The sequence below is a fragment of the Protopterus annectens genome, chromosome 2.part0 (genome assembly GCF_019279795.1).
Source record: "Protopterus annectens isolate FY-2018-M chromosome 2.part0, PAN1.0, whole genome shotgun sequence".
Lineage (NCBI taxonomy): Eukaryota > Metazoa > Chordata > Ceratodontiformes > Protopteridae > Protopterus > Protopterus annectens.
The window spans coordinates 896,609,615-896,625,259 of record NC_056728.1 but is presented as its reverse complement, the minus strand read 5'-3'; the positions used below and the strand labels follow the sequence as shown (position 1 = coordinate 896,625,259).

The 15,645-nt window shown below is 41.8% G+C and overlaps 1 protein-coding gene across 1 annotated transcript in view; it reads right to left on the bottom strand.

Annotated features, from left to right (window-relative positions):
• Window positions 1-14,160, bottom strand: part of RIC1 (RIC1 homolog, RAB6A GEF complex partner 1) — a 2,584,659-nt gene extending 2,570,499 nt beyond the window's left edge. Inside the window, exon 1 of the mRNA XM_044061149.1 lies at window positions 13,744-14,160. Coding sequence (XP_043917084.1) covers window positions 13,744-13,884 — 141 coding nt within the window. The 5' untranslated portion in view covers window positions 13,885-14,160. The remainder of the gene's footprint in view (window positions 1-13,743) is intronic.
• Between the last annotated feature and the right edge of the window lie 1,485 nt (window positions 14,161-15,645).

Here is a 15,645-nt window from a genome sequence, read left to right as displayed (position 1 = left end):
TCTCCGCTTAACATACAAGGCCATGTCAAACCCAGTGCTGTTGGACATGCTACACTTAAATCCCAATCCCTCAGAGCCACACACTCCAGGTATCTAAACCTGGTCATCACAATAAACAAAACATGCTGGCGGGATAGGTTCCTGACCCAGAGACTCACCATACTCTGGAACAGACTGCCATGCCCTCTTCAAAAGGAACCTTGACAATTGGATGGGAGACAGGAAATTCACCCAAGGGATCATGTCAGTCGCCCTGCTAGACAGGGGACCAGGTAAGTAAATATTCTGGAAAGAAATAGCCAGGGAATTGTTATGGCTAGGCTTGTATAGGCCCTAGGGCCGATGGCCTAGTACCCAACCTATGATCAAACATACCAAGCTCCAGCTCTGTACCACTGTTGACCACAGAATCAAATATCATCTAGGACATTGCCTTTCCTTATGGGTACATTAACAACTTTTTTGTAAGATGCTGTCATTAAGGATGCTGTGAATTATTAAATTAATGAGTTAGAAGTAATGTACACCAGGGCATTTTTATGACAAGCGATTAAGCTATGACCATTTAATAAGCAGCCTGTGAATAATTCTAATAAACTCCACATCAGTTCACAATTCCTCCTATCCAGCTATATGTTGGAAGAGTATTTTTGGGATGCATAAATACAGATAACGTGGAATGGAAGGGTGGCGCTATTTCTTTCACTAAATCATGTTTCAGTGATCAACAAAATATATCAGTCTTTAAACGTTTTTGCTGCTTACAAAATCCAAGGAATTACCACTGACAGACCTTGTCACAGCCAATTAATAAATCTTACTGGATCCCATTACCTATGGCAGCAAGCCCAGCAGCCAAGGTTTGAACTCTTTTACATTTTAAGACAGATTCAGCTGAATACAAGATCAACACTTGCAACATTATAGTCATTGTTAAGGTCCACCCATTATAAAGCAGCATGTGCTTTGTGCAACTAGGCCATGTTTTTTTCTTAAAAACCTGCCAGTATGAGATATTTCTGCCATACACTTGGCAAGAACAACAGAGTTACAAACTCCTCTTAAGATCCCAGACAGAATTCATCCATTTAGTCTATTACAAATCAGATTTCCTGTGAAATATGACAAAAGAAAAGGAAATAAAAAAAAACAAAACTCAGAAAAACGTAATGAAAGTAACTAAGCATTAAATATAGGCTAACTACCACTACCACCCAAACAAGCATAAACAAAAATTGTCAACCCTGCTCCTACAAAGGATTAGAGGGTAAACATAAAATAAAGCAAAATGCTAGCAACTACTACCTTCATACTTCTTACCCAAGTGCAAGCAAACAGAAAAATAGCCTCTCACTAAACAAGCTGTTTAAAATCCTTTGGGAAAGGGCATAACTGAACTTTGCTTCTAGATACTAACCAACAGTTAATACACACACGCTTCTTCTAGTTATGAAAAAAAATAAATTAAATTAAAGCAAATACATTGCCTACTACCTCCACACTTCTTACCTCATGCCAGCAAGCAAAACAAAGGAAGCCTCTCCATAACGAAGACATTTTAATTCATTTAGGGAAGGGCAGGATTGAACTTTTGTCTCTAGCCACTAATCATCAGGTATAGTACACACATTTAAAGCATCTTTTAATTTGGCCGTTGTCCCACCACTATTTCAGGCTTTGTGCAGACTTCTTGTAGTAAAATGTTGAGAGGTATATCTGTCAGTAGTGCACTGTTATATACTGTACCGGTAACTTTGTAAAGAGATCACGGTATTAAAGCCAGCCCTAGAGACAGTGAGAGTCTGTTAGGAAACAGCAGTTTTGATGTACTCAGTGGTGCGACTACAGACCAGGTTCTCAATTTTGGTAAGAGGACAGAGATTAGAAATGGGTCTAAAAATCTCATTAGGAATATGAACTTAGGACTTAAGTATTATATAGGCAAGTTTCAATTCTGCATGTACAAACAGCAGAGATGAAACAGAAATTGCCAGTGGTGCCCACTAAAGGGTGCAGACATATTTTAGCCCAAGTAGGGCAAAAATGAAATCTACAACCACACCACGTATCCAGATTTTTTTACCTAAGGTGTTTAAAGAACATTTCTGTGTTTCTTTGAAGTAGGAGAATGGAATCAAAGCCAAGTTGAGAATCAATATCTGGAGTGGTAATGTGGGGGAGTACACTACTGGAGGCAAGGTTTACCTAGGTATTGCTTTGACACAGCGAAGTCCTTCAAATCACCGGTAGTTACAATACGTTGAAGAGGATAGTAAGCAGTTAACATTATTGTCTTCAAGAAATCCCTGCAGTACCAGGCTGTGGTTGCCTGCTTTTTTTCTCAGGAAAGTGATTTTTGCCAATTAAGACCCTAGCGATTATTTTTAAACATGGCAACTTCCATCTAGAAGGCTACATTTCCAGTCACCTCAAGCTTTCTCACACTTTTTCTGAAAACAGCAAAAACTAAAAGGAAACAGTGGGAGACCACAAATAGCAGATGAAATTTAGAAAGAAATAAGATTAGCAGAAGTAAAGAATTAAAATGCATGTCTGGTAAATTACTTCAAATAAATCAGTTAGCAAATCACATCTGAAACAGAAATCTAGTGTACTAGAATGTATAAGCTCTCACTTCTCACTAAACACTACATGACAGTGTTTGTTGGATATCACACCAGTCATCAAAATTAAATGTTGGCTCTTCCAAAATACAGTCTCTCTCTGGTACAAAATTTCCCTTCATATATATAGTGTTTTTCCATAACAAAGTCCAGTGAGTTATTTACTTCTCAGGTCTTCCCTCAGGTTTCACATCATTCCCATTAAAGCACCTCTCCTCATTTCTCTGCAAAGCACAGCTGTCTTTTCTTACCAGTAAAATTATTCTCTTTCTGTAGCACTTGTTTTGTGAGAAATGACTAGTATTCAAGTAGCCTGAAAAGAGTACAATTTAAAAAAATCTGAAGGATGCTATTGCTCCAAAACATTGTACGTTAGCGGTTGTAAATATCAGACAGTATAAATCAGACACTGTTTTGTTTGTTTCTTTTGGCTTTTCCCGGTTAGGGGTCACCAAAGCGGAACTCCGGTCCGCTAATGATTGGCAGTAGATTTTTTACGTGCCGAGTTTGCCAGCCCTGATGCACAACCTTCAACGAAGGAGATGCCCATTCACATATGTCTCCACAGAAAGACGCTCTATGAGAATCGAACGGCACAACGTCTTGCTGTGAGGCAACAACGCTATCCGACACTGACATTTCCTAAATCTTGACTTGCAGCCAAAACTACTCAGTCATCTCTCAGGCTTTAGTCACAGTAATGTTTAAATGTGCAGCTAGATGCAACTCATGTGCCCAAAGATTGCCATTGTATTGTCACTAACTTAAAAATGAACAAAAAACTGAATTATGCAAAACGGTACAACAATACTGAAAATATTTATTTGCCTGGTTCGTGAGTCACTCAGCACATATGGCCAAAGTTCAGGTACAAAGATTATACATCAACAATACCATGTGGAATGGATACAACTGCAGAATAAAGTATGAAGGCAAGAACTACTACGACAGCATTATGTGGATGACAAAGGAAGACAACAATCAAAATGCTGTTGAGAAACAGGCTAGTAATAAAGCACATCAAAAGAAACAATGCATGACAGCACTGGCAGTACATGTCAATACATGCAGTAAGCAGCTAGCATGTTGATATCATGGATAAGATAGGCAATCATATGTTCAATTTACCATAAATGTACATGATTTTTCATTACCCCAAAAATAAAACAGGTGCGATCACCTCAATCAAAATCAATAAATAAAATAAAACAAAACAGCAAAGCTACCAGATTACCTGCAAACAAAGGGAACAAACAATCCTGCTTCACTTCTGGATGCATGCTGTGTGTGCTGCACACAGCTGTGTAACATGGTGAGAAAACAATGGAACAGAATCTTTTAAAACTCTAGGAATGGTTTAGTCTAGGGCTACTTATATTTAATGGAAAAAATGCACATGGGGAGCAATGATATAAACTACAGAATGTGAAGAGCATAAGAAGAAAGTAACATTTGGGGTATTTATTTAACTTAGGACGTTCAAAATAACAACACCAGGGCAATAAGAAAGGTGGGGGGGGGGATTACAGGATGTAGAGTGTGGCATTTCCATCAGGAATTGGAAATTACTGTAATTCTGGCACCATTCCACCAGTACAACAATGTACACCAAGGCTGTGAGTGGGTAATCATTACTTCCTGGAAGAGTATAGCTTGTCAGGAAAGCAGAGTTCCAGTGCATCTCGTAAGAGCACAGTCTGCTATAACAAAAAACATGACTAGAGTCCGGACAGGAGCATACTAATCAGTGTTTAAGAAGTCCTGGTACACACCTAAAACAAAGGTAGTAAAGACAGCATCTACAAGCTAACAAGCATTTACAAAAAGTTATGAAAAATTACATTAATAATGCAAACAGTTTGCCACCGATACTTGCCATCTAGCATACACATTTTTGTCGTTTCATTAATTTTGAAATTATTATATGTTCAATTTGCACATACCACCCTATACTGCAAACAAACAGCATGCTACCTGTCTGGAGGCCATGTTTCATATACAACAATGAAAAACTCAACATACGGGCAATTCTCTCACTGATACTTTGGGTCTATCTTACAGATTTCCAGCTATATAACCCTTCAGTTGAACATAACATTAGTAATTGTTGGCAAATTAAGCATTGTTTCATAAATCTGTAATTTAAAATAAGTATCACCAGACAGACCTTTAATACTAACACCTGTGCATAACCCACTGTATTTTACATCTTTTTGCAACTTCCTTTATTTATGAAATAAAGCAAACTATAACTTGTGTTTCAAAGGAGGATTTTGATGAAAAGATGACAGGAAGCAAGTGGTTTCCTGGCTTAGAAGTCTTACAAAAGCAAGGAGATTAGTTACCTTCCTGCAGCTCAGAATGGAGTTAGTATGTATCAGGATGTAGCCCATGTAGCCCTGGGTTAATTTCCCTCAGGCTGAGCCTGCATATTGTGCATCTTTACGCAAGTCACTATCCTTAAATCACTCGTTCACTCAATAAATAAAATTTGTGTTTGTTGTATCTTACCCAGTTCACAAATGAAGTATGTGCTTGTTTCTCTCTTACCTAATTCACAAATGAATAGTAAGCACTTGTGTGTATGTGTAAGGATATATTATTTACACATTCGCACACATATACTTACAAATATATGAAGATAAAATGATATAAAAACATATTGAACTTGCAAAAACAACAGATCCATAAGGAAGATCTTTAATCCACAAAAGGACTAATGCAAGCAGACAATGGGATTATAAAAGTTTTCCCAGATTAACACTCTCCCCAACCCCACAATGCACTGCAGTACCACACCCCTCCAGATTTGTGCCATGACACTAGAGCAAAGGGTTACAAAGTTCAGACTACAACTCGCATGATTAAATATCAATAAGCATCGCAGGCACCTCCTGGAGCTAGCTGGGGAGACTAGAGCAAAGGGTTACAAAGTTCAGACTACAACTCGCATGATTAAATATCAATAAGCATCGCAGGCACCTCCTGGAGCTAGCTGGGGAGAGAGGAGAGTTGCTGAGACCTTTTGTCTCCCATGGGAGATGCATGTCCAAGGCACACAAACTGTACTAAAGTTCCCAAAAGACACTGGAAATTGTGCACAATGTGCTTGCTATTAGAGGTCAGGTCATCTACTGGTGTCTCTCACAGAAGCAACAGTCCCAAGACATGTTCATTGCGTGCCCTCCAAGCACGCCAGCCAGCCATTCCAGCAGGCAGGGAGGAAGCCAGCCAGCCATTCCAGCAGGCAGGGAGGAAGCCAGCCAGCCATTCCAGCAGGCAGGGAGGAAGCCAGCCAGCCATTCCAGCAGGCAGGGAGGAAGCCAGCCAGCCAGCCAAGCCAGCCATTCCAGCAGGCAGGGAGGAAGCCAGCCAGCCAGCCAAGCCAGCCATTCCAGCAGGCAGGGAGGAAGCCAGCCAGCCAGCCAAGCCAGCCATTCCAGCAGGCAGGGAGGAAGCCAAGCCAGCCATTCCAGCAGGCAGGGAGGAAGCCAGCCAGCCAGCCAAGCCAGCCATTCCAGCAGGCAGGGAGGAAGCCAAGCCAGCCATTCCAGCAGGCAGGGAGGAAGCCAGCCAGCCAGCCAAGCCAGCCATTCCAGCAGGCAGGAGGAAGCCAGCCAGCCAGCCAAGCCAGCCATTCCAGCAGGCAGGGAGGAAGCCAGCCAGCCAGCCAAGCCAGCCATTCCAGCAGGCAGGGAGGAAGCCAGCCAGCCAGCCAAGCCAGCCATTCCAGCAGGCAGGGAGGAAGCCAGCCAGCCAGCCATTCCAGCAGGCAGGGAGGAAGCCAGCCAGCCAGCCAAGCCAGCCATTCCAGCAGGCAGGGAGGAAGCCAGCCAGCCAGCCAAGCCAGCCATTCCAGCAGGCAGGAGGAAGCCAGCCAGCCAGCCAAGCCAGCCATTCCAGCAGGCAGGGAGGAAGCCAGCCAGCCAGCCAAGCCAGCCATTCCAGCAGGCAGGGAGGAAGCCAGCCAGCCAGCCAAGCCAGCCATTCCAGCAGGCAGGGAGGAAGCCAGCCAGCCAGCCAAGCCAGCCATTCCAGCAGGCAGGGAGGAAGCCAGCCAGCCATTCCAGTAGGCAGGGAGGAAGCCAGCCAGCCAGCCAGCCAAGCCAGCCATTCCAGCAGGCAGGGAGGAAGCCAGCCAGCCAGCCAGCCATTCCAGCAGGCAGGGAGGAAGCCAGCCAGCCAGCCAGCCATTCCAGCAGGCAGGAGGAAGCCAGCCAGCCAGCCAGCCATTCCAGCAGGCAGGGAGGAAGCCAGCCAGCCAGCCAGCCATTCCAGCAGGCAGGGAGGAAGCCAGCCAGCCAGCCAGCCATTCCAGCAGGCAGGGAGGAAGCCAGCCAGCCAGCCAGCCATTCCAGCAGGCAGGGAGGAAGCCAGCCAGCCAGCCATTCCAGCAGGCAGAGAGGAAGCCAGCCAGCCAGCCAGCCAGCCATTCCAGCAGGCAGGGAGGATGCCAGCCAGCCAGCCATTCCAGCAGACAGGGAGGAAGCCAGCCAGCCATTCCAGCAGGCAGAGAGGAAGCCAGCCAGCCATTCCAGCAGGCAGAGAGGAAGCCAGCCAGCCAGCCAGCCATTCCAGCAGGCAGGGAGGAAGCCAGCCAGCCAGCCATTCCAGCAGGCAGGGAGGAAGCCAGCCAGCCATTCCAGCAGGCAGGGAGGAAGCCAGCCAGCCATTCCAGCAGGCAGGGAGGAAGCCAGCCAGCCATTCCAGCAGGCAGGGAGGAAGCCAGCCAGCCAGCCAGCCATTCCAGCAGGCAGGGAGGAAGCCAGCCAGCCATTCCAGCAGGCAGGGAGGAAGCCAGCCAGCCATTCCAGCAGGCAGGGAGGAAGCCAGCCAGCCATTCCAGCTGGCAGGGAGGAAGCCAGCCAGCCATTCCAGCTGGCAGGGAGGAAGCCAGCCAGCCAGCCATTCCAGCAGGCAGGGAGGAAGGAAGCCAGCCCTGCTCCATGAGACAGGGAGGATTTACAGGTTGTAAAACTTCGGGGGAGAAGTTTCATTTGCATATGATTTTGTTTTTAATCAGACCCTCAAAGAGACATTCAGAATTGCTGAAGCATTTCAAAGTCAGTCTCCTCTGAGAACAAATTTCTCCTACTCAAAATGATATTGTATCACAAGATCTTTTGTCTCCTCCAAGAATTAACCATATGGATTCGTACAATGACCTTGAGAAAATGGGACAGAATATTTAATAAGTTTGTTTACCGAGGTAGTACACTTCCTTAAATTTATATGGTCCCTAGCCCTTCACAAAGGAAATAAGAATGTATCTTATACTCGTAAATCTTATGGTAGCATCCGATTGTCAGATTTAACTTACTCATCAAGCAAATATTTTCAGTCTATACGTGGATCTCTGCTCACTAGACTCCTCACTAGACTCCTCTCTATCATGGCCAATGTTGACGTCAACAACACTTCAGTCCCAACTCTACCCATCTTTTGGCAAAGGGGACAATCAACAACAGGCAAGGTACTTATTCTCTGCCATGTCAGTGGACTTCCATACAAAGCTTTACACAACTGCAGTATCTTAATAGCACATGTAAGACTAGCAACAAAATTTTCAAAAAGGTAGATTTATCTCACACCCAAGCTTTCAAGTAGTTTGGCAAATGTTTCCCTAGAAGGAATGGTGGAATAAGAAGCTTGTTTATCCTCCAGCTATATACCTTTTGCAATCTTAAATCCTTCAGACGCATACTATGGAATCCCTATAGGTCATTAGATTAATTATTACTAGCTTATCTCTATGGATAAACCATTAAATTAATTATATTAATGTTCAGGCAATTATTAATTCTCTCCTCCTTCAGCTATTCCTGAAATTGCAAACAAAAATACTACAGTGGGAAAGCGCATGCCCCGACTTTAATAACTACAACTTTACTATAAATTGTCTCATTCGTGTAGTCAAAGTTTTCTAAAAGTAGGGAATTTAAAAGGGAAGGGAGAGCCCCATTATAAAAATATTACAACTACCCAAAAAGATCACCTCAACTCCTAGGTGAAAATGTTTCCCCAATGGAGAAGTCTTTCAATAAGTCTTCCGAGAGACCAGTCAACCATATACCGATTTGTTGGAGATGCAATTTTCAGTATGAAGTATCATATTAACACATTTCAGGGATTACCCTCAACTGCAATTGTTTTGGATACAACTTTGGAAAATGGCCAATAGATGGTATTACACAGACCAGGAGGCAAAATATTTAGTGATACATTGGATTCTCCCATAACTACAAATCCAGTCAACTTTATTGTATTTAAAGACTACGCGAGGGTGGTGCTGTGGTAGCGTTGTCGCCTCACAGCAAGACGTTGTCCCGTTCGATTCTCAGCTAGAGCGTCTACTGTAGATACATGCGTGAATGGGCGTACCTTCGTTGAAGGCTGTGCGTTAGGGCCGGCAATTCAGCACGTAAAAATCCACTGCCAATCATTAGCGAACCGGAGTTCCGCTGTGGCGACCCCTAACCGGGAAAAGCCGAAAGACACAACAACGTTGACTGGAAGAGTCTAACTGAATACATGTCCATTTTCAGCGGAGGCCCGAGGAGAAAAGCTCCATACATCAAACAACATTACTAATAACATCAGTAAACACAAGATTTAAAAAAGGTTACAAAGTCATGAAGTAAAAAAAAAAAAGTTAGGAAGCAGTTAAGAAGTCTGTCACTAGATGTTGGAAATCCCCCCAGTAAGCTAACTATATTTCTACATTGCTATATTTCATACTTCATTTAAAAGCTTTAAGGCAAAATAGATAGCTGCTTTGTTTGCAGTTTGCTATAAAATGTATGTCTGCTTACATCACTGTGCGCTGGCAGGGAGTATTTTAAAATTTAGCTATAACAATGGGCGTGTGGTGAAGTTCCTGCCCATTTCCTTGCATATCACAAGGGGATACAATACATTAGGAATGCAAATGTGTACTGCACTGTACCTTTAAGTGAACTGCAAATCAATTTGTTGTGTATAACAAATTGCTGGTAAATACTTTCTAGGCAATCTTTCTCTGACTGAACTACTGGAGATGCACTGTTACATAACAGGAATGACATTACTACTAAGTAAATGTTTTTCTCATTTTGGGATTTGCATTTCTCTCTTCCCTGTGACCTCTTACCTTACATTCCATCCATTCACCTATTATTTGCTCCTCCTAATAGTAACTCTCAAACAGCACTTAATCTGGATTTGATCCCTCAATTCAGTGCAATGGCAGCACATACACGTGCTTATGTTTCTTATTCCTCTTTACAAGAAATACAATGCCTTCCATCTGTAGCCTTTCCCTGCTCTCCATCTTCTTTTACTTTCCCTGTAACAACCCCCATTTTCCTTTTACTAATCCATACCTATTGTTTCTTAATATTGCTTTTGGAATTACTTCATTCTTTAATAATCACAATCCCCCTCTGCTTTTCCTCTTCAAATTTTCTAAGTTACTGTCCTGCTCTTAGAGGAAGACCCCAGATAAACTACCTTCTCAGTTGCAAAAGGCTTATCACAGAGAAGGCAACAGCAGTCTGACACAAAAGACATGCCTCAGACTGTTGTTTTTATAACCAAGCACAGCTTTTAACAACTAATTTTGGAATAGTAAGAAAGCTATAATTCTCTGCAAAGGTTTAACCCACAGTTTACAACAAGGTCTTGCCTATCAGTTGTGAGCGTTGAAGTACACTAATTACTGCAAACTCTCCATTCCTCCTCTGCCCTGTTTTTACTGGCCATTGCTGAGTAGCAACACCCTTTACATTTAAGTTGTCCAATTCTATTTAAATTGACCAAGACTACATACATTACAAATCCCAGTTTCAACTCATTAGTTCATATGCCTGCTATGACTGACTCAGACTTGCTGGAAGGTATTGCCTAGCTTACTCCCCCCCTCCCACCTAAGCCTTCAGCTTTATACATACTGTTCTCCAACCCTCCAATTAAAAAGACATACCAACCATGTATCAAAACACCACAGTTTACAATTCTCTTTCTCCATCTACAAAAAAGAAAATACAGTGTGTGCATATTATGCTTAAAAAAAAAAACAGCTAAATCATATCCTGGCTCAACACTACTATGGTGCAAGACCCAACCTTAACAATACTCTCATGGTGAATTTCTCAGCATCCATGTCTCAAAAACATAATAAAGCTGTTATAGAGGATTATGAGCAGGTTGGCGATCAGATCTTAAACAGAGTCCCAAGCTGCATCTTTAAGTCTCCACCCTGAGAGCAGATTACTGTGACCACAGAGTGAAAAAAATACATCTGATCATCACATTCTGGTTATGCCCCCCCCCCCTCATTTTTGCTTCATACTTCCTCTATGGACCACACCTCCCTTCCAGAAGTGCCTTAGACAAAGCCCCCCTCTGTCAGCTCCTCAGATGCTCCAACCTCTAATAGAATCCAGGTCATCTGGGCTGTAGTCATGGTTTTATCCCTCTATGCCACAGCACTGGCTGCACAAAGTCAAACTGTTGAGATTTACAGTAAGCTAAGTTACACATAAAGGAAGACCTAAGGAATTAATTAAATGGAAGAGAAACCTCAGATTAAGGCCAGGGGCTACTGAATCTGGACATACAAAAATTAACTGTTGCCTAGGAGGAACACAGCAGCATCCCAGCAGACAGTGGGTTGTGGGAGAAAGTGCCAATTCATAACAACTAGCACTATAAGGCATGGCACAATGTCACTAGGCTGAAGGCATGCTAGGATATACTGAAAATTACCATCCTTCATAAGTAACAACCACTCAGATGTGAAATTCTCATCTATCATTATGACCTCTAAAAAATGGTCGCCAAAAAACTATACTACTCATGAAAAGCTCACCTCAAACAGTTAATTTTGGGTTCTAATGCTTGCAGAATAGAGAAGTGGTGCTTTAGGTGGCTGTGAAACCCTGATACGTGGTAGGATCTGAACCAAATCGGCATTAGTAGAGTTCTCTAAACTAACATCTTTCAGACGAAAAGTTCATCTAAATCTAGGAAAGGTGATACAGTTTTGAAAATGAACACAGAGTGGTTCAGAACATTAATGGGAGACCCCACTCCCCCAAAAATGGAGGGCCTCAAACATCTACCATACACAGGGTAAAAGCACTATTCCTCTACTCAGTTTCATACAGACTCCTCAGAGGTGACCTCTGCCTGGCATACAAGGTGATCACGGACCCCACCTTGATGTGGATATGCAGCAGTCCCAAGTCAAGTTCCACTGAAGTAACCAGCATCCGCGGCCTCAACCTGGTCTGTGACATCAACAAGACTTGTTGGTGGGACAGATTTGTGTCCCAGAGATCCCCCATATATGGGACAGATTCCCTCTCCACATCAAGCAGAGTACCCCTTTTTAAGTGCAACCTAGATAACTGGATAGTAAACAGAAAATATACCCCTGGGATTCCAATCATGTCCCTGCTGGACAGGGGCATCATGTGCTGATTTGGCTAAACTCTTGGACTGGCTTATAAGGGCCTCAGGAGGCTACTAGGCTGTTGTCCCTATGAGGTGGGCACAGTGAACAATCTGCAGGTGTTATACGGACAAAAACTTGAATTCAGCCATGACCCAGATACTTATTTCCACATGACAGTGTAACACCAAAATGAGCTAGACCACAGGGGCTGTCTTCATACCTAATTATAAACAAATGTTTAAAAATTATTAGAATGCATGTATTTAACAGTCAATAGTGACAGATGAGGCGATCTCTGAAAGATCGGAATTGGCATTTTCTGCCCTCCTGGGAAAATTCACGGCTTAGTAGCCAACTATACTCTGCAACTTAAACGAGAACATCAGAAAACAAGTAAGAGAACATCAGACCAACTTGACCGGACAATCCTTACTACCTCTATTTACATACACATACCAAACATATATTCATAACAACTGACATCAAAGGACCTCCGATCGAATAATAGTTGCGACAGTGTTTCAGTTAGTTATTTAATCTAATCTGATACAAAAATACATCTCCATGAGCACGAATGCTTACAGAAGAGGAAGCTCCCTACTGTATAATAATCGTGAACATGGCGTGAGTTTAGGGAACTGACACCTAACGAGATATAGGAAATCTTTGTATGCTAAAAAAGCTCAGAAAAACGGAAGATCCCTGCTACATCTGCAAATTTGCATTATCAGCTTACTCTCTCGTTTAACGAGCGGAGTTCATTTCTGACGGAGCTAGGCTTAAAGATTTAATATAACTACTGCAAAAGTACTGAAAGTTGCAATATCATAACTACAAATTGTATGTACAGTAGTACAACGCATAGCTCTCAACCTTCCATTTCCAAAATGAGGAACACTAGCCCTCATAATGTGGAACAAATGGGCAAAACATGGAACACATACGGCTGACTAACAACTTCAACTAGGAAGGTCACAGGATGGTTAAAATATGCTGGTTTTACTTGTAAAGAAGAAGATTAATTCTTATTTACAATGGATTTCATTTAAAAATTTCAGTCTTTTAATGTGGAACTTCGAGGTACGTGAACTTTTTAAGACCCCAAATGAAGTACTGCAACTGTATATTTCACTAACCTCCTTAGTGATGGACCACAACAAAAATGAAAGCTCACATGACCTTTTTGTACTGAAATACTACATACACTCACACAAAACAGTTTTACTAATAAGGTTTCTAAAATAAAAAAAAGTGCGGCGTGCGCCCTTGCTGCGCTGGTGTACTTGTGTGCAAGTCTACAACTATCCCATACCAAGCCTGCCGACGTGTACTTAAATGTATAAGCCCATAACAAAGCAAGACAGCTGCGGTCAGCGAGTCTATCTATTCGTGGTTTTGACAGCAAATGGTAAAGTCCTAGTACCTTTGTTAATAAAGGTACGTTTCATGATTAATACTAAAGACGTACTAAAATAAACACGAACCCAATAAAAGTTAACAACTTCATAATCGAACGTCTACTGTCACGAAGTAAACTAAACAAGCACTTAAATATATACATGTAAATAAAAATAGCTTGAAATGTTAATAATTAAAGTGAGTACACTGCATAAAACATTTCTAACTGAAAATAAGCGAGTCAACACTTGAAAGAAAATGCATACAAGTCTATTGGATACTTACCCTGCTATACCAAATACTGAGTTGCGTCTGGGACAAGACAGAAAAGAATTCCCGCTGGGGGTCCGGCTGGATATGAAAAGGTGTCTCTGCAGTTTTCAGGGGGGACACCAGCCTCCTGGGCCAACCAGTAAGAAAATACATATCTCCAGTTAAAGGCTACGAGAGACACTCAACCTAATAGGAGCCCCTGCGGGACTCCTTTTCCTCACTCCCTCCGTCTCTCGCCTTCTTCTCACAAAATTCAATACAATTAAATCCAAAGTTACCGATTGTAATACCATCCACTTTATTCCGCATTCCAGAAACAAAAAATAAGAGACACATTCACAACACCAAAAACAAGGCATTCCAGTAACACTGTCCCCAACGCCGCCATCTTCATCCAGCAAAACAAGGGAACCTGATTGGACGGGAGAGGACCCATGAATCCGGAAGTGACGTTTGATGCAAGTTGTCAGCTGTAATATTTGTAAGGAGTTGGAATCTGACACATTGTAATGTTACCGAAGAAGAGTAAAATATTGATCCTCAGGGTCTTAAAAGCACAGTATTTATAACTTCTTTCAGCTTATAACAAGGTTGTAATATTAATATATTTTATATTCTAATGGGAAACAGTTAAATGCACTAATATTTGTTGCTTTTTACAGTGCATGGTATCTACCAGTGATGAATTTCCTAATCTTTCTTCATACGTTTATTTTACTGGTTGGGCATACAGTTGCAGTCTAAATTACCGTGAATGTTTCAGCCCCAGTGGTGAATTTTGGGAGATTTCAGTGGGAAGGCTCGTTTTGTCAACTCAGCAAAAACACGACTAAACTTTCTACTCTATCGCCTCATTTTTCCTTTCCCACGGTTAGCAAGTGAATTGAATAACCGTGAAAAGTAAAAGTTCACAAAATTTGGTTGCAAAAACGCTTCAGGCACAAATTTACACTTTCATACATTTGGCGTTGTAACACTGCAGGTCTTGAAAAAGTTTATAGTTAGAGCTGTAAAGTTTGTAACATCTTAATGGACAATTAATGCTAATAGACTGAAAGGATGTACAAGTTCTGCTGTTTTATAATCCGCTGTTTTTTTCGATTTCATGATAGGGCACCAAAAACAATACTCTATCTGTCATATATCTCACCTCTCCTTTATTTTAAGGGACGTCCTACATTTTCACTCAAATTTGAGTTTTGTCCCTCTTAATCCATCATAAAACTGGTGAATTACACTTAATACATAATGATATTAACTAGGCTTCTTTTCCTTCGGAAAATGTATAGTGATTCGTATTTTGTTATTCTGTCAGTATTTCAAGATTAATTATTTAAAAAGTGTTGCCGGTTGTCATTGAGTATTTCTGGATTTGTCTCTCATTCTATTGAAGTTTATCCCCGATTCATTTGAGAGCTACGCTGACTTTCCTGACACCAACTTGCAAATCAGCTAAAAGCATCTGTACAACACCATCTCAGTGTGCCTAAAACTGTATTCAAACCAGGAGCGAGATTCCACAGCCACCACTTGCCTGATATATTGAACGGTTTACTGTCTGACATCAGAAAGTTGCATGTTATCTAAACCAGTTTTGTTACAAATATTGTGCATTCAATTAAGCAAGTTGTCCACTGTTTGTCCTTTTTTGTTTGTTATGAGAGTATACACTTCCTCCATGTTGCTGTTATTTCTGTTGTCTTGGGTATCAGTATTTTAACTGACTTAATTCATACACTTTCCCTACATCTTATACCTTCCACCACCGTAATCACGGCTGACCACCCACAGTGCCTGTTTTAAATTCTGAGTTATGACAATACTTCATAGTGAGCAACTTTTTCTATTTTAACTCGCTTAAATCCTTGCCCCTATACTACTATCATGTTTCTGTTATTTGTTTATATTTGTGAA